Source organism: Borostomias antarcticus (genome assembly GCF_949987555.1).
Source record: "Borostomias antarcticus genome assembly, chromosome: 33".
Classification (NCBI taxonomy): domain Eukaryota; kingdom Metazoa; phylum Chordata; class Actinopteri; order Stomiiformes; family Stomiidae; genus Borostomias; species Borostomias antarcticus.
In genome coordinates, this window is record NC_140266.1 from 928,449 (window position 1) to 946,948 (window position 18,500).

An 18,500-nucleotide genomic window follows, 5' to 3' on the forward strand; every position below is an offset into this window, starting at 1 on the left:
GATTCTGGTAGAACAAAACCTGCTGCGTCTTATGGCACATCACCCCACCAGGAGTGCAATTCTAAACCACCGCAAATTCGAATTCCAAGTATTGCTACACTGCCGACACAGACTACTGAAGACATGTTAGTGTAACCAACACTTTGAATCATCTTGATGAGTTTGTAGTGGGTTTTGGATGCAGCTGCGTCGCTCCCCAGACAGCAAGGGGGGCTAATGCGAACCAGGGATAACATCAGATTCTCGATGTGCCTGGAATCGAGCCAGAAACATCTGCATCCTCCGTTATGCTCCCAGCGAATCCAGGAACAGGCTTCAACTCGTGGAGTGTCCCTCTAAGCAGTCAAAGGGAGAGCGAATGTTCCACTACGCACACAGCACGGCCTCCGCCCAAAGGCACACCGTTACAAAATATGCGCCCGAACCATACAGGACAGATGTGTTTAGATGTTGGGGATATACTGTCCCAGATAGCAAACGGATCTGGGCCATATATGGGCCGGAACTCAGCCACAAGGGCCAGATCTGGCCTGTATATGGCCCAGATCCGCTTGCTATCTGAGGTTGGAGTCAAGAGGAACCTCCACTGCAGATGAAGTGAAGTAGAAGCCCGTTATTTTTCCATTTCCATTCAGAAGACATATTGATCACGCACCACTCAATTTGTACTGTACACAGTGTGGTTCAATGGAGATATGTTTATAGACACTTTCGGGAAAACAGTTTATTTTACACTCAGGGAGACAGTGGGGGACTGCACAGTACGCCCATTCGAAAGTTAGTGCAGAATCAGGTTTCAGCGATACAGGAAATAAAATTGTTGTGAGAGTTCTCTTCGAAATCGGTTGTCCATGACAAAGGAGGCCCTATGATACAGAAGCCTGTTACATCTATCTATCTATCTATCTACTGAGATACAGTAAGAATCCCTTACAGACTGTAGGGTTGTATCATCGTCTGATCACAGCCCTTACATACACACATACAGTACCACTGTATTGTCTTGAACTAAAGACATGTGGCAGCCAGCGAAGCCAAATCAATCATGAGAGTGTGGTGATCATCATCTGTCACTGAACCACCACCGCTGCCAGAATGAGAAACCCCTGTTCTGGTCTCTCAGCCTGCTGATCTCTGAGGTCAGCATCATCATGATTCAGGCCCGGGTTTGACCAGGGGCGGGGTGGCCATCGGGAGCGTTTTCCCGGTGGCCTGGCGCGCTAACTGGCCTGAGAAGTACCCCCCGCGAAAAGCAAAAAAATCTGCCAGCACTCCCCTCGCCCGACAATCAGAATTGCCTGTCAGCAACCCCCCCCCCCGCTCTTCAACTTGCCGACAATTAATAACTCAAAATCGGAAAGCCCGCTCATTTCACATTTACAAAACGAAACTGAAAGTGTTCCATCTCACCGCGTCGCAAGATCACTGGTCAGATCCGGGCTAAAGAAGTGCCCTGACTGGGGCTACATTTCCCGGCCTGAATTATGTCCCCAGTCCGGCCCTGGGTTTGAACCCGGGTCTCATAAAGACCTGCGGGAGCCCGCTAAGCCGAAGCCTGAGCCCAATTTACCTGTTCTTGTCCCTCAGTCTGCTGATCTCAGAGGTCTGCACCATCAGCTCTTTCTCCAGCTTGGTAGTGGACAGGGAGTTCTCCAAGAGCTGGATCTCTATCCGGGAGGTCTGGTTCAGCACCTGCACACGCGCACACACACACACACACACACACACACACACACACACACACACCGCAGTCACCACAGTGTCAGCAAAGACAAGGTTAACAGATATGTCGGCTACACACAAAACTAAGGACATTTTAATGTCTCATATAATTTTTGTCTTCAATAATTTTTGTTTATTTTAGTTAGTTTTGTAAACACACAATACAGTTTTAGTTAGTTATCGTTTTTTTTGTAAAGTCTAGTTTTTATTTTTATTTCAGTTAACTAAAATGTTTCTTCACACCTAGTTTTCGTTTTTTTAGTTAGTTTTCGTTAACTATAATAACCTTGACCTGAGTTGGGCCCAGTCTGTCTTTACCTTGGCCTCGACCGTGTTGAGCTTACGCGTCTGCTCAGCGGTTTGTGTGAGGAGGCTGGTTCCTATCTCCAGCATGGTGGCCGTCTGGTTGTGGACCGCATGGCTCTGGGTATGGACTATCTCAGGCCTGAATTTCTGCTGGATGACGCCTTCCAACTACAGACACACACACACACACACGCACAGGGAAGGAAAACAGAGGTTACTTAAGGAATAAGTGCAGTTCGACCTCCATGTCTTTAAATAACCCCCTCATGCAAAGCGCCAGGGTTAGCGTGAGGATGAGGAGGACCCTCTGGCTGTTTGTCAGGGGAAACACTCAGCATCCTTCTCTGATGACCTGGGCTGCATTCCAAACCAAGAGAGCTGTTCCCTTTCACATTTCCTGTGTCCTCCTCACTCTCTTTCTTTAATAGGACCATGTACTCGAGACACGCAGGTGATGTGACGACACGCCACACAAGCCACAGGTGGCACATGGAATGAGGGGACATCTGGAGTGGGACAGCCAATATGCCAGCCAAGGTCCAGTGCCTTACCAGATAGCAAGCGGATCTGGGCCATATATGGGCCGGAACTAAGCCACAAGTGCCAGATCTGGCCTGTATATGGCCCTGATCGGATTGCTGTCTGGGTTTAAATCAAACTTTATTCAAACTACACACAAATGCTGCGTCCGGTCTAAATGATAACCCCTGATTCATTCTACAATCCAGTCTCGGCATCTACTTCCCTCTCTGGCCAGTGACTCTTCAATACCTTACCATCGCTCAACATACAGTACAACCCAGATAGCAAGCGGATGTGTAATAATTCTGGGCCATATATGGGCCGGAACTAAGCCACAAGGGCCAGATCTGGCCTGTATATGGCCCAGATCCGCTTGCTATCTGGGAAACATATATCAATATGGTCAACTCTTCCTGTTTTGTTTCGACTATTTCCATACTGCCTCCATGCCTCTGTGTTCATACTGCCTCCATGCCTCTGTGTTCATACTGCCTCCATGCCTCTGTGTTCATACTGCCTCCATGCCTCTGTGTTCATACTGCCTCCATGCCTCTGTGTTCATACTGCCTCCATGCCTCTGTGTTCATACTGCCTCCATGCCTCTGTGTTCATACTGCCTCCATGCCTCTGTGTTCATACTGCCTCCATGCCTCTGTGTTCATACTGCCTCCATGCCTCTGTGTTCATACTGCCTCCATGCCTCTGTGTTCATACTGCCTCCATGCGCCCTCCTGTCTCCACGTATCCACCCACCTTGCTCAGTGCTGCTTGAGCACCGACTGACCAGAGCTTTGGTGGTGGGGGAGGGGGGGGGGGTTGGCTTATTGACACAAACAAGAAACCAAAAAGTCCACTATTTCCATGTTCTTATTGGCTCCCAAAAGGCTGTGCGCCTCGACCCCCTTAATTGAACCCTGCTTCCTGCCTCTGGATTAAAATTATGTGCCCATGCTCTGGGCTTGGGAACACACACACGCACGCACGCACACACACACACACAAAGGCAATTACACATACACACAATCACACACATTCACGCATGAACACGTGCTCAAGGACACACGGACGCACGCACACACACACTCGCACACACACGCGCACGCACACACACACACACACACAGCTCAGCTCCTAAGCCGAACCAGATGTCTCCTGCACTCTAATGAGTGCTGTTCGAGACTCGGGGTCCAAACAGGACCAATGAAATGGCATGAGAAGAGAGACCGTCTCAGAGAGACGAGACTCAGAGAGACCAGACTCAGAGAGACCAGACTAAGAGAGACCAGACTAAGAGAGACCGGACTCAGAGAGACCAGACTAAGAGAGACCAGACTAAGAGAGACCAGACTAAGAGAGACCGGACTCAGAGAGACGAGACTCAGAGAGACCAGACTAAGAGAGACCGGACTCAGAGAGACCAGACTCAGAGAGACGAGACTCAGAGAGACCAGACTAAGAGAGACCAGACTAAGAGAGACCAGACTAAGAGAGACCAGACTAAGAGAGACCAGACTAAGAGAGACCAGACTCAGAGAGACCAGACTCAGAGAGACGAGACTCAGAGAGACCAGACTAAGAGAGACCAGACTAAGAGAGACCAGACTAAGAGAGACCAGACTAAGAGAGACCAGACTCAGAGAGACCAGACTAAGAGAGACGAGACTAAGAGAGACCAGACTAAGAGAGACCAGACTAAGAGAGACCAGACTCAGAGAGACCAGACTAAGAGAGACCAGACTAAGAGAGACCAGATTCAGAGAGACCAGACTCAGAGAGACCAGACTCAGAGAGACCAGACTCAGAGAGACCAGACTCAGAGAGACCAGACTTAGAGAGACCGGACTCAGAGAGACCAGACTCAGAGAGACCAGACTCAGAGAGACCAGACTCAGAGAGACCAGACTAAGAGAGACCAGACTCAGAGAGACCAGACTCAGAGAGACCAGACTCAGAGAGACCAGACTCAGAGAGACCAGACTAAGAGAGACCAGACTCAGAGAGACCAGACTAAGAGAGACGAGACTAAGAGAGACCAGACTAAGAGAGACCAGACTAAGAGAGACCAGACTCAGAGAGACCAGACTAAGAGAGACCAGACTAAGAGAGACCAGATTCAGAGAGACCAGACTCAGAGAGACCAGACTCAGAGAGACCAGACTCAGAGAGACCAGACTCAGAGAGACCAGACTTAGAGAGACCGGACTAAGAGAGACCAGACTAAGAGAGACCAGACTCAGAGAGACCAGACTAAGAGAGACCAGACTAAGAGAGACCAGATTCAGAGAGACCAGACTCAGAGAGACCAGACTCAGAGAGACCAGACTCAGAGAGACCAGACTCAGAGAGACCAGACTTAGAGAGACCGGACTCAGAGAGACCAGACTCAGAGAGACCAGACTCAGAGAGACCAGACTCAGAGAGACCAGACTAAGAGAGACCAGACTCAGAGAGACCAGACTCAGAGAGACCAGACTCAGAGAGACCAGACTCAGAGAGACCAGACTCAGAGAGAGGGCTGAAAGACAAGTAGTCTGTAGAAGCAATGGGTCAGTAATGGCATCCATTTTAATACAGTATAAACAGAAAATGAGTTGACATCTGACCTTCATCATCCAGCTTCATCCCAATAATCACCAATAGAGGTTCCGTAGAAGGACAATCAGTAGTGACCCCTTCTTAACCCAAGCACACATACACACTAACACACACACACATACACACACGCACACGCACGCACGCACACACACACACACACACACACACACACACACACACACACCCACACACACACCAGTCGTGGGCTGGACCAATGTCCTGTGGTCCTGTTGTTCAACCAATTCCTGTGACCTGGAAATGCCAGAGTCAATCTGACTAACTCTCCTCCTAATGAAGACAATAAGTTTCGGTATGAAGAGGTTTCCTCAAAGCTCTGATTCACCAGGATTAGTCAGTCCCAGATATGAATCGCCAGAAATAACTTGCTATTACTGTACATGTTAGTGGGTGGGATTAAGGCAGGTAGTTTAAACTGTGCTTGACTCCTCTATACTGTACCAACAACGTGCTGAAGCCGTATTTTCTAACTCTGCAGGTCTACTTTTACCGTATAAACGTTGGGTTTGTAACATAAGAGAGGTGACCAGAGGAATGATAACAGAAGGCTGTGGGTCTGCCCCAGATAGCAAGCGGATGTGTAATGATTCTGGGCCATATATGGGCCGGAACTAAGCCACAAGGGCCAGATCTGGCCTGTATATGGCCCAGATCCGTCTGCTATCTGGGGCGCCTCATCTGAAGTCTTCTCTGTGATGGGTGGTGGAGATAAGAGGTCACAGAGGTCACAGACTCCTACCACACATCAAAACTGCTACGCTTAAACCTGTGACCCCGTACCATTCCTCTACTGGAACAGACAGGTGGCCAACTGAGGCCTCACACCCTTCACTACCTGGACATTCCTTTCTTCTCTACCTTCCTTCTTTTTCAATCCTGCGGACAAAAAGCGAGAGAGAGAGAGAGAGAGAGAGAGAGAGAGAGCGAGAGAGAGAGAGAGAGTCTTGTCTTCCTGTCTTCCTGAGGAAGTAGGCACCATCGGTGTGGGAGTGTAGCGCTGCTCCGGAAGGTATAACTAACAGTCCAACTATTAATGCTACCAACCAAACAAACCTAAACTAGAGCTATAACTAAGGGGACTGACGCGCTTAAAAGTGGAGAATGGGGTGAAAATACTAATCCATGTAGGAGTTGATTTCCATGAAAAAGTGCTCTGGACATCTCTCAGATTAACCTCATCACAGGCAACGTTTGTGTTGGACCTGCCCCGAAACAGCGCCCTCCCACCGACCTGACTCCCGAAGAGAATTGAAGAGCCCCAACAGCATTATGTAAATGTTATTCTTTCATATAATGGCTGCTCAAATGTTGTTTAATGTGGTGACCATAAGGGCAGAATAGTTTGTATAGCGAGACAGGCTCTAGAATGTTCCAGGGTTGCATCAAAGATTTCGCTCCAGTACGTCCAACCGTCATCTCATTGGCAGACTCAGGGTTTCTGTGTTACCGTATGGGATCGGTGGACTCAGTCTAACTCTTCTTGTTGGCAGACTGAAGCTAACTGTCTTCTGAAGGCCGTAGTAATGGGGAAACATTAGGAGGTTAATCTGGTTCATGTATTTGGGTTTTTATCCTCCTCCAAGAACATTACTGTACGTAGGATGCTTCAAACCTGTCTAAAAGCTGTCCACGTACTGTACCGATCTCATCCTTCAGACAAGGAGGATGCCTTCTTGGTCTAATTGTAGGTGCTTGGGCTTAGCTAGTTTCAACGCTAGACCCATGAGAGTTCTTTCGCTGATACGCTACGTAAGCCACGCTAACTACGTTACTGCATGCTGCAGATCTTTCTATGGGTCTGGGACACTTCATGCAAAAATCGAGTGTTCAAATCTGGTTAATTCATTGGTAGCGCCGGTCACAATCAGGCGTTCCCACCCATCTAACCTGGGCTAGCGTCTCTCATTTGCTGCATTAACCTGTCATTCTTTCAATTCTGACCCATCGATGCGCCCTCAGAACACTAGCTTGGCTGGCGAAGTGGCACAGAATCTATTATGTAGTAATGGGGAGTGCAGCGATTCAACAAAATATTTGGGTCTGGGGAGAGACTAGGGCTTAGCAGGATCGTAGTCAAGACCCAGCCAAGAACATGTCGTTCCCCAGATAGCAAGCGGATCTGGGCCATATATGGGCCGGAACGAAGCCACAAGGGCCAGATCTGGCCTGTATATGGCCCAGATCCGCTTGCTATCTGGGTAAAAACGGTAACAATAACTTGGTAGTGCCTCATCCAGCATCTGTCCAGTGTCCAGGAGACTGTTCACATTCGGGGACCTTGTCCTCCCCTCTGTCCATCTCTCCTGGTCCACTCGCTGCTTGTCCTCAGCCCTCCTCGGTGTCAGAGAGTTACACACGGGGCAGGTCAGGCGGGGGTCGCTACACCCCCGCCAATGAGCTGCAACAAACATCTCCCCTTAGCCGGGCCTCAATCAAGCCCAGATGGGCTGAGTCAACAGCGCGTGGAGCAGGCGGACTAGAGGCAGCTTTTCATCTCCCTGCCGCTAACAGCACGGTTTATTTGTTCAGACCTCCTCCCCAGTGACCACTACATCTCCACCGGCCCCCGTCATCACAGAGCATATCACACACACACACATACACACACACATACACACATACACACAAACACACCCACACACATACACACACACACACACACACATACACACACACACACACACACATACACATACACACACACACACACACACACACGCACACACATACACACACCCACACACATACACACACACATGCACACACATACACACACCCACACACATACACACATACACAGACACACACACACACACACAGACCCACAGACACACACACATACAGTACACACACAAACACACACACACACAGTGAAACAGAGTGAAGCAAACATGGCGGCGGACGGGAGTGGGCATGGATGTACACTAAGCATTTCCCATACATATGACACACCCTTGAAAATGCACACACACACACACACACTCACTCACACACACACACACACACACACACACACACACACACACACACACACACACACACACACACACACACCATGGACCTCCTGTCCATCTCCAACTTCTTTCACACTCTCACACTGGGCCCTAGGAGTGAACCAGTCGGTGTGAAGAGAGTGACACATGAAAGGTGATGATTGGATGACAAAGACAGTATTTTCTATGGCGCAGGGCCACAGCTTGGCCGAAGGAAAGACCAGCAGAGGCGATATGGGTTTGACCCGACGAGGATTCTGGACTATGTACACTGCATTATGAAACCCAAACTAGATCCCTCTCGTCCCTCGACAGTGAGTCTGATGATTGGTCCTTGGAGACCAGGATGATCTGAGTGTTGACAGACCTCCTGTCATGGATCTGAGGTTTCCACGCTGCAGTCAGACCCTCCTCTCCAGCTAACCGGGATAATAACTAGATTACTGTTACAGTTACAGGCTCAGAGGAGCTTGTCTACGGGGTGTTTGAACAGATGCAGTCCCATGGGCGTCTCTGAGGGACGTGGATCGTAGCGTGGCAGGGCTGTGGAGTCTGTCTCTGCTGTTTGGACCTGGCGCCTCGTCTACATCGGACAATGATCGCGCTGAGACACACGGAAATGGGATAAGCCAACCCATGGCCTCTTGCAACACATCACAGACCCAAAATAAAATCATTTCTTTTCAGCACTTAATGATGAATGCGTTATGTTGAATTGGCAGGGGTTTTGAAGGGGGGTGGGGGTGGTTTGGGTGGGGGGTGAAGGCCAGGAGAGGCCCATAAATGTCTGGCTGTGGACAGTGGCGTTTCCCCCATAGGCTTCTCCCTAAAAGATCCCAATAAATGTTTTAAATAATTCTGTTTTTTGACGTAAGTACATGATATTTATGCCAATACTCTTCTATTCCCCTCCCAATTTTCTCGATCGTTCGCGATCGCTTGTTTGGCCTCGGGAAAATAATGTCATGTTAATAAGTCAATGAGAAAACCAATGTAAGCCAAAACCGTTTACAGCTTGCAAAAGCTTTTAGATTTTTATTAGCCAATCAGATAAGGACACATTCATTAAACTGTGAACTAACCCTGAAATAAACTAAACTGAGATTAGACAAAATACTGGAAAAGTCTGAGGTAAGCCAATGGTTTGGCTTCTTCACAATTACATTTGCCAGAACAGAATTCAATTTTTCTTTCCAATCAACTCTTGTCATGATTAATTGTTCCGCCTATATATTGATCCTTCATCAGTGTCATCAGTGTCATCAGTATCACATGATCCAAAGTTTAGCTATTTGGCAGTTATTGAGTCAGCACTGGAATAGTATATTCAGATATCTGGAATTGGTGGACACCCAGATAGCAAGCGGATGTGTAATGATTCTGGGCCATATATGGGCCGGAACTACACCACAAGGGCCAGATCTGGCCTGTATATGGCCCAGATCCGCTTGCTCTCTGGGAAACAATTTCACAAAACTACCTTTTGAGCTGCAGTTCAAAATAAAAGAGGATGGGAGAGCTACACCTGTACAAGGGAGGATGGACCTGGACTTGGGGTGGAGGGGGTTCTGTGTTTCAGGTAGAACGGTTGATTGCTGATTACAATTAAGGAGCGCCAGGTGTGTGTGATGGGGGACATGAGCGGCGATCAAGGAAAAGGACTGGTTACACGGCGTGGAGGGGAGCAAGCCGGACTAGCAGCCTCCCGAGCGACAGCGTTTTCTACCAGACCTACCGCACCACGTTAAAAGAATAGCTGTGCGTGAGTGAGCTACGGTTGCTGTCGTACACTCCGCTGAGCCCTGTTCCTGTTTCCGTCTAGGGCGGATCTGGATATTGTCCCCGGGTCGATCACCGACAGACGGAGCGGCTTGAGGGGAAGTTCCACAAGCGTCTCGTCTCGCCCCCTGGTACCCGTAATATGCGTTATGTAGAACTTTCCCCCTCATCTCAATGTGGTTAATGGAGTCATTCAGGAGCCGGATGTCTTGCGGGAAGAAGCTATTCCTGAGGCTCTCTGTGCTTGCCATGTGGGTGCAGTATCTCTTTCCTGGCCGTAGCAGATAGGACAGTCCATTTCCTGGGTGGCTGGGGTCTTTCAGGATCCTGCCGGCCTTGGTCTTGCACCTTCTGGTGTAGATGTCCTTGAGGTGGGGGAGTGGGCTCCCCAAGGTACTACCAGCTGAACGTACCACTCTCTGTAGGGCCGTACCAGGTGGTGGTATTCCAAGTCGGGATGCTCTCGATCGTGGATGAGTAGAAGCTCCGTTGGATCTGGTGGGCCGCTCTGAATTTCTTCAGTTGTCTGAGGTAATAGTCTCTGATGTGCTTTCTTCAACACAGTGTCAATGTGTGGTCCTTGGCCAAGGTACTTGACGCCAAGGTACTTGAAGCTGTCCACTCCCTCTAAGGTCCTGTTGATGATTAGAGGGGTGTAGGTCACATTATGAGCACATGTAGAAACAAACGGCTTTACTCTCCAGAAAACAGAAGACAGAACACAGAGACGGAGAGAGAAAATAAACACTGGAACACTTTTGCTTACATAGTTTTTCCTCAAGTAAAAAGCGGAGGAGGATTTGAGAGGTGAGCCCTGGGCAATAGTACAGTGGCCACTTTACTAGGATCCCCTTTTACTTCCAGAATAGCCTGAATTCGTAATGGCGTGGATTCAACAAGGTTCCCTTCTGCACAGCACTATTTAAAACAGCTGTTATTTGAGCATTTGGCCTTTCTGTTAAGTTGTCTGGCTATACTCCTCTAGCCTCTCTCATGAACAAGGTGTTCTTCTCGTCCACAGAACTGCCGCCAACTGGATTTTTTTAGTTTCTTTATCGCACAATTCTCTTTAAACTCTAAAAACTAGTGTGTGAAAATCTATGGAGAGAATGCTATACTACACAGTACATACTATAGCTAAGGCTCAGTCAAAGCCCCCCCAAAAGATCAATTCCAAATGAGGAGCACTTGATTTAGCATGCCCTTTCAAAATGCACAAATCTCCAAGTTGCACCACATAAGCTAAATCAAAATGCACTTCTAGTACCCAGACAGGAAGGAGAGAATGGTTCACTACGGTTCAGTCAGCCTGATTAAATGCAATCCTGGGGCACTTGTTCTGTGTCTTTGTACTTCCGAGGGGAGTTGAAGAGGTTTGGAAGGGTGGTGGGGCGATGGAGAGGTGGAAGAGGAGGAGGGCTTGGGGCTCTGATGGGGAAAGAGAGAAAAGAGAAAGTTTGGGCTGGCTGGTTGGGGGTGATAAAAAGGGGAATGTCGGAGCCCCTTGTGACTGTGGTGCTTGGCCAGGCTCCAGGGGATGGAGGTGGAGGAGAGGGGGAGGACGAGGGAGGGGGGACTCTCGGGAACACTGTGCAGTGGTCAGCCTGGCGCTCGGCCACATGCAATAGGGATAACCCCCCCCCTCGTTCCCAAACCCTCCACTCCCTTCTTCTTCCTCCATCGCTCCATCCCACCGTCCCTCAATGCCTCCATCCCTTCACCTCCCTCTCTCTCTATTCCTCCATTCCTCTACACATCCATATCCCCCCTCAATCCCATTCTCCCTCCACCTTTCCATTCTTATATATATATTTCAACTTGCCTAGAAAATAAAGGTTCTGACTTGCCTGTTGAAATAAAGGTTTATATTTATATCTTTATATATAACCTTTATTTCAACAGGCAAGTCAAAACAGATTAAGAACAGATTCTTCTTTACAATGGCAGCCTGAGTAGTGATAGCAGATATAATCTACATCATCCTGTACGTCAACCATTCCCTCAAAGTCTGCTCCCTCCCTCTCCTCTCCTGCAATCCAAACCCCGTCCCCAACGATCAGCTTCTCTACCCCTCCCCAACCCTCCAAAAAGCTCAACTCCGCCAACACCTACATCCTTTTTTCACTTCATCCATCTGCCTCTCCCTCCTCCCCATCCTTCCACTCTCAACTCTGACCCCATCATCGGCACCAGCTCCAGTAGCGACACCACCCCCCCCGTCCTCGCTGGCGCTATCTCAATCAGTACACGGAGCGTCTGAGGTGGCCTACAGGCCTCATGCTGTAGAGATAAGGCTGCAGTGTGTCCAGCTGCAGGGTCCGGGCCGAGCCGAGTCGATGACACGCCGTCCGCTGCTCCGACCGGCTCTCGGCCTCCAGGAGGCACATCAATCTCCCTCAGCGCCCCGGACGCCCGTCCGGCCCCCACTCGTGGTCAGACATCATATGGCAGCACATCATAGGGGGAAACGCCGCGTGGAGGTCACGCACACGCGTGTGTGTGTGTGTGTCACACTCTGGAATGCTTGAGTGATTCAGCAGAACAAATGGAACGCCTCACACCAACCAGTTGTTAAACATTTTTTTAACCTCTGTTAAAAATACAGACCCCTACAAGCACATGTGACTGCTCAGACGAAGAGTTCCAGCGCTGTCACCTCTATTGACGCCATCGTTCTTTAGAGGCAACGCTCAAAGTGAAACATCTTCTCCAGAAACCTCTCCAGAGTCGCCGACACAGAAACCCAAAACGTAATTCCTCATCCTGTGTTTGTTGCTGTTTAGGTATAACAATCGCTGCTACTAGCAAACCAACAAACACTGTCAACATCAGGTCAACATCCCCAGCCCGGGCGCACAAGGGGACCCCAACACAGGAGAGATCTAAAGAAAAACTAAAAGAGCTGAGCCGGCCCCAAACGTACTCTCATGATTACACGCGGGGGAAGGGTTAAAACTATATTTGATTGAGTAAGATTACAGCATTAATTATCATTATCAAACAGCCACCATCCAGCTGGACGCAGAGCTGTATTTATTTAGTGGTTCAGGGTAGGCCGCCGAGGCCATTCTGGGCTGAAGAGCTGGCCCTGCCGGTCCTGCTCTGAGGGAAAGGCCAGGCCCGGTTCAAGAGCAAGAGATTCTTCTCTCAAGTTAACATAAACCATCATGGCTACACTCTTATTATAAAACCATTTGGAACAGCGATGGAACCATTTTCAGGTCAGAAAGAATCATTTAGAACTCTAAACAGCACTGCACAGAACTGAAAAGGGTTCTGTCGATTTAATTGCAGCCTTTTTTTTACCATATATATATTGTTTATTTACCATATACGGTAGAGCATATTACACTTTTCTCTTGTTTTGAGTGAGCCCTGCCAGACAAATGGCAATGCAATATGTGCAATATGCAAAAGACAGAGTTGAGGTAAATAAAGAGAATATTTCGTCTGACCGACATCCTGCTAGAACCTCACGGAAATGCTGTCGTTACCCTCTGTCTCAACTTAGCACACTTCACTTTTTTTTTTCTTTGGACCTCGGTGGAGTAAGCCATAAAATGTTTATTATCTAACCAAAAGTGTTACTAGAGTGATGTAAAAAAAAAGAACAGACCGAGTGTGCAACTTGCATTGTTGGGCGGAGTCATTTAGCCACTACGCGTTTTTTGTAGTTCTAAATGAAACTTTTTCGTTTGCTTCTTTTCTAGAAAAACCTTGGTCCATGAGCAGGAAGGCTATGTACATGTCATTTGGCCACGTATATTGTGTTGTTGTGATGTATTATGGATTATTAACTGTGTCGTATACTCCCATATGGGATGGGCCACTTTGGATGGCACTACACGCAAATAAAAAATCATTCATAGATGACCTTGTCACCAAAATGAGACAGAAAATGGGTTTTCTCTATAGAAACAAATCATGTTTCATTCTCTACTGTAGAAAAAGGATTGTTGAGGCAGTTTTCCTCTCAGTTCTGGATTATGGTGACATTATCAACAGAACTGCAGCTTCTTCTACTCTAAGGCACCTGGACACAGTCTATCACTCTGCCTTAAGATTTATCACTAGTGATCGTTTCGGGACCCACCACAGTGTCCTTGACAGGACAAGCTTATCCCCCTTGGAAGATAAGTGTGATAAACTTTGTTTTTTATTAATCTTTAAGGCCATCTCAGGAATGCTCCCTCCTTATATTTCTTCCCTGTCGGAATGGAATTCCAGTCCCTAGCTGACCTCCCTATCTGCGCTAAACGCTTACTTACTTACCCTGGAAACTTGGGAAATCAACTTTCTTTTTTTAATGCTCCATCATCGTGTCTGCAACACATTTTACAATATAGCACTCTACCTTCTTATGGGCAGTTAAGACCTCAGTAATTGAGTATCCCTGTCTCTAACGGTAATTGTGTTCATTAATTGTTATTGCTTTGCTTTTATTGTTTTATTGGAGTTTGTGTAATTTATTGCCTTTTATTTTTAGTTTTATGTAAACTCGGCTACAGTGAAAAAGGAGGGCTTGCCCCCAATTGTATCTCCAAGTACTAAATAAAGGTTATGGAATAAAATGAAATGAGATCCTCTGGTGAGAGCATGTAAATCATGGTGCCTCGCTTAGCGTTTTACTGTGCTGTCTGAAAGCTAATGAATGCTGTACATGTAGCAGAGGTGGTTTGGAAGTAACCATGCTCTTGTGAAGGACCTCAAACGTATCATTCTGGCCTGATGATGGGACGCTGCAAATGGGACATCAGACCTTGATTCCTCCAGAGTTGATAAAATCATCTAAAACTTGACATTTTTCTGCTCTGGATCCTTCCGGAAGGTCGGACAGAGTTACATATAAAAGGTGATAACGATCCTGTGGTTAGATAGTTCATAATCTCCCCATACAGTGTCAGGCAGGAGACGTAACGCACGAGGAGAAAATCACCTCTTCTGTAAACAAACTCTACAGAAGTTCCTGTAGTAATCTCGTCCGTCTCTTCAGCCAGAGAGAGAGCCCTCTGAGGAGGCTTCAGCTGCAGGGAGAGAGTGATGGATTATCCGGCAGCGACCCTGGGTTAGAGATGATGGTCGGTCAGTGATATAGGATCCTGCAGAGAGGTTTTAATAGGATTTAATGAAGCTTGAAAAGCAGAAATAGTGATGTGTCTCTGGTGCTGCTAGGCTAGGGAGGAAGGTCGACAGCAGATGTTTTCTATGAGAGAGCGAAAGAATGAAGTGTGTCCCAACAACAAGTGGTCTCACATTATTCTAATTAGGAGCTAAATATCTGTATCATTGCTGAGGTTTGATTGGATGCCAGACTTGTGCTGTTTGGCAACTACAGTATTTCACTGGTGGAAATTGAACCTTGGGTTGTAGAGCTTGCATTTGGCTGTCAACCAACAATCTGTGATCGACTGGATAGCATTTACTGTACTGCGATGGACTTCCTTTATTAACTGTTTTTAATATGCTGTGTGAGTAGCAGTATTTTGTTAGTTATTTGTATATTATGTCCACTCTCCCAGATAGCAAGCGGATCTGGGCCATATACAGGCCAGATCTGGCCCTTGTGGCTTAGTTCCTGCCCATATATGGACCAGAATCATTACACATCTGCTTGCTATCTGGGATTTATTGTGTATTCTTAATCTGCATATTTGATTAACTCTACTCTCTTAATCTGCTGTCAAACTGAAATTTCTCCATGGGGATAAATAAAGAAATACCACTCTATTAAGAGTCAACAAAGGTCGTCTCAGACTATTACACGTCCACACTGACTACTAGTTTTACTCACCTTCAAACCTCCTATCATCCAGACAACCTTCCTGTCAAGGGGCACCAAGCAAGCAGACAATCAGAAAGCCAAACTTTTGTCCTCACCTCTGGGGGAGATCATTAAACACACAGCCCAAAGCTCCCTGATTGGGAACTCTCCCAGCGGAGCTAGCTGTCCTACTTCTCCTCAGGCCTGGCGTGACGTGTTACTAACATGGGATCTACACGCTACGCGCTCTTCAGATTACACGCTTGATTAGCAACTAATCTAGCTGATACCGGCCGGCTCTGGGCCAACGCCAGGCCCTGTGCGCCTTCTCCACGATAGCGGCCCCACTCGGGGACACACTGGGAAAGGCCAGTACATGTTGTCTAGCCCGGTTCTGGTTCTGTGTGTGTGCCAATCGCAGCTCCTCAGGGAAAAGCCTGAGTGGCTGATGAACCCTGTAAGCAGACTGATCCGATGGGAACTACGCAGTTCTTAACAGTTGAGAGGAGCATTTAGCAGACTGGCTCATGCATTCGGTTTTCAGTGCTGTTGAAAGTTCTAGGGCGGCTTTGTAAATTCGGAGAGACGGTGCCAGAACCACGTACGTCAAAGACATGACAATTAGAACACAAAGCAGAGAACTCCGACGAGAGAGGCCGCATACTGGAGGTATGTGATCACTAAGGAACCGTTGATTAATTCTCCTCCTGCTTCTGGGACACACCTGGCAATAGGGGGGTTGAGTTGAGGTTCCACTACAGCACTCTCCTACTGTACAACATGGCGGAGATGTTGTTGCGCTCCACTCTCTCTGAGGCAGTATCCCTCAGCGTGTTTGATCTCCCACAGGTAAAATGGTAAATGGACTGCACTTATATAGCGCTTTTCCACCTTAGCGGCACTCAAAGCGCTTTACAATGGCCTCTCATTCACCCATTCACACACACATTCACACACCAATGGCGGTAGCTGCCATGCAAGGTGCTAACCTGCTCATTGGGAGCAATTTGGGGTTAGGTGTCTTGCTCAAGGACACTTTGACATGTGGACAGTCGGAACTGGGATTCAAACCACTGACCCTTCGATCATTGAACAACTGAACAGCTCTACCAACTGAGGCAGTATTCTGGGTATAGGTTTGGTCAGGCTGAACTGGGCTTGGCTGGGTTAAACTGGGCTGGGCTGGGCTTGGCTAAGCAGGGCTGTTCTGTGACGTCTGCTGCCTGAAGTAGATCAGCAGAGGTCTGATCCACCTGTTTGATAAGCTTTTTCCGATCTGCCGTTCACAGGCACACCCCCCCCATCGCCAGGGAGTTTTATAGGCCAGTTAAACACACTGAAACACACACTCTCTCTCCATAAACCACAGAGCCTGCTGTGACTAACATTCCCAACACTTCCTCCCATCCTAAACAGGCTTCCCTCGGGATACGAACCCAGCGAACTCCCAGAGACTCGGCCCGTTAAGTAGGCCATCAGGGACCAATCAAGCACTATAACAACGTTACTGGATGAGGAGCAAATCTGCTTAGTAGGGCAATCTCACATGGGGTCTTACACACTTAGTTCTCATATGAGGGTACTTTAACAGTGCCAATAAAGCCCAATTAAAGCCAGTAGAGAAAAACAAAGCTTGTATAATATTAATCTAATTGGATTAGGTTACCAGTCTTTTCCCTTGTTTGTTCGAGCCCAGGATATGCAGTAGGGGTGGTTTGGTGATGACTCTCGTGTGAGGAGTCACCCTGCCTGAGACTTCTAAAATGAAATTGGAAGTTCTTGGTCAAATGGTAGATGCTTACAAATAGTGCGTAAGGCAAGGCAAGTTTAACTGTAGAGCACATTTCAGCAACAAGGCAATTCAAAGTGCTTTACATGAGACATTAAAAGCATCAAGACAAAGTGCAACACATAAATTTATCACATACTGAAACCTTCTCTTCATTCACTTGCATACAATGTCCTTCTGTATAGTTGCTCGCTGGCTTTTCACCAGTGACTCTGAGCAAGGGACCACATCAGCTGTTAGTGGCCTACTGTTAGTTACTGGCTAGTGTTTGAACCCCTGTCAGTCTGTTCAACTGACCAGCTAGCAGACAGTGTGTGGTAAGGAGGAGAAATACAGCCCAGATAGCAAGCGGATGTGTAATGATTCTGGGCCATATATGGGCCGGAACTAAGCCACAAGGGCCAGATCTGGCCTGTATATGGCCCGGATCCGCTTGCTATTTGGGAGCTGTTGTTTCTGCACCAACAGAGCAGAGATTCACAGATACTCCCCAGACTGTAAATCATCAGCATAGCTAGACCCAGCAAGGCAGTCTAGATGAGGGGGGGGACAGAACAGTAGGCTTAACTGCATCTTCAACAAAATATAAATTATGCGTGAGGCCGGCTTTACCAGACCAGAGGTCGACAATCTAAACATTTATCAATAAAAGATGTGGATTCTTTTTCTGAATGGCTCATAAAGAGGGATGTAAATGATGACTAGGCAGTATAAGTCACCAGGCTCAGAGTTGCAGTGTATATAGGAATGTTAGGGCTTCGCTCCACCAGGGGAAACGGCTGTGCTTCTGAGAGGTTGGATATCAAAATGTGAGGCTTAGGATCGTAAACAAGATTTCCCTGGTCTCTCTCTCTCGCTCTCTCTCTCTCTCTGTCTGTCTCTCTCTCTCTCTCTCTCTCTCTCTCTCTCTCTCTCTCTCATTCTCTCTCTCTCTGTCTCTCTAAGCTGGAAAGGTTGTATTTCAAGCTGTTCTTAATGGTTCGTGCTATCAGTCCTCTATCCCAGATCTGGAGAA

At 47.7% G+C, this 18,500-nt stretch overlaps 1 protein-coding gene across 1 annotated transcript in view; it reads right to left on the minus strand.

Moving 5' to 3' along the window:
* angpt4 (angiopoietin 4) overlaps nt 1-18,500 on the minus strand; it is a gene marked incomplete at both ends in the record, with an annotated part of 27,403 nt that overhangs the window by 7,292 nt on the left and 1,611 nt on the right. Inside the window, 2 exon segments of the mRNA XM_084460686.1 lie at nt 1,571-1,692; nt 2,041-2,196. Of these exon segments, the coding sequence (XP_084316812.1) occupies nt 1,571-1,692; nt 2,041-2,196 (278 nt within the window).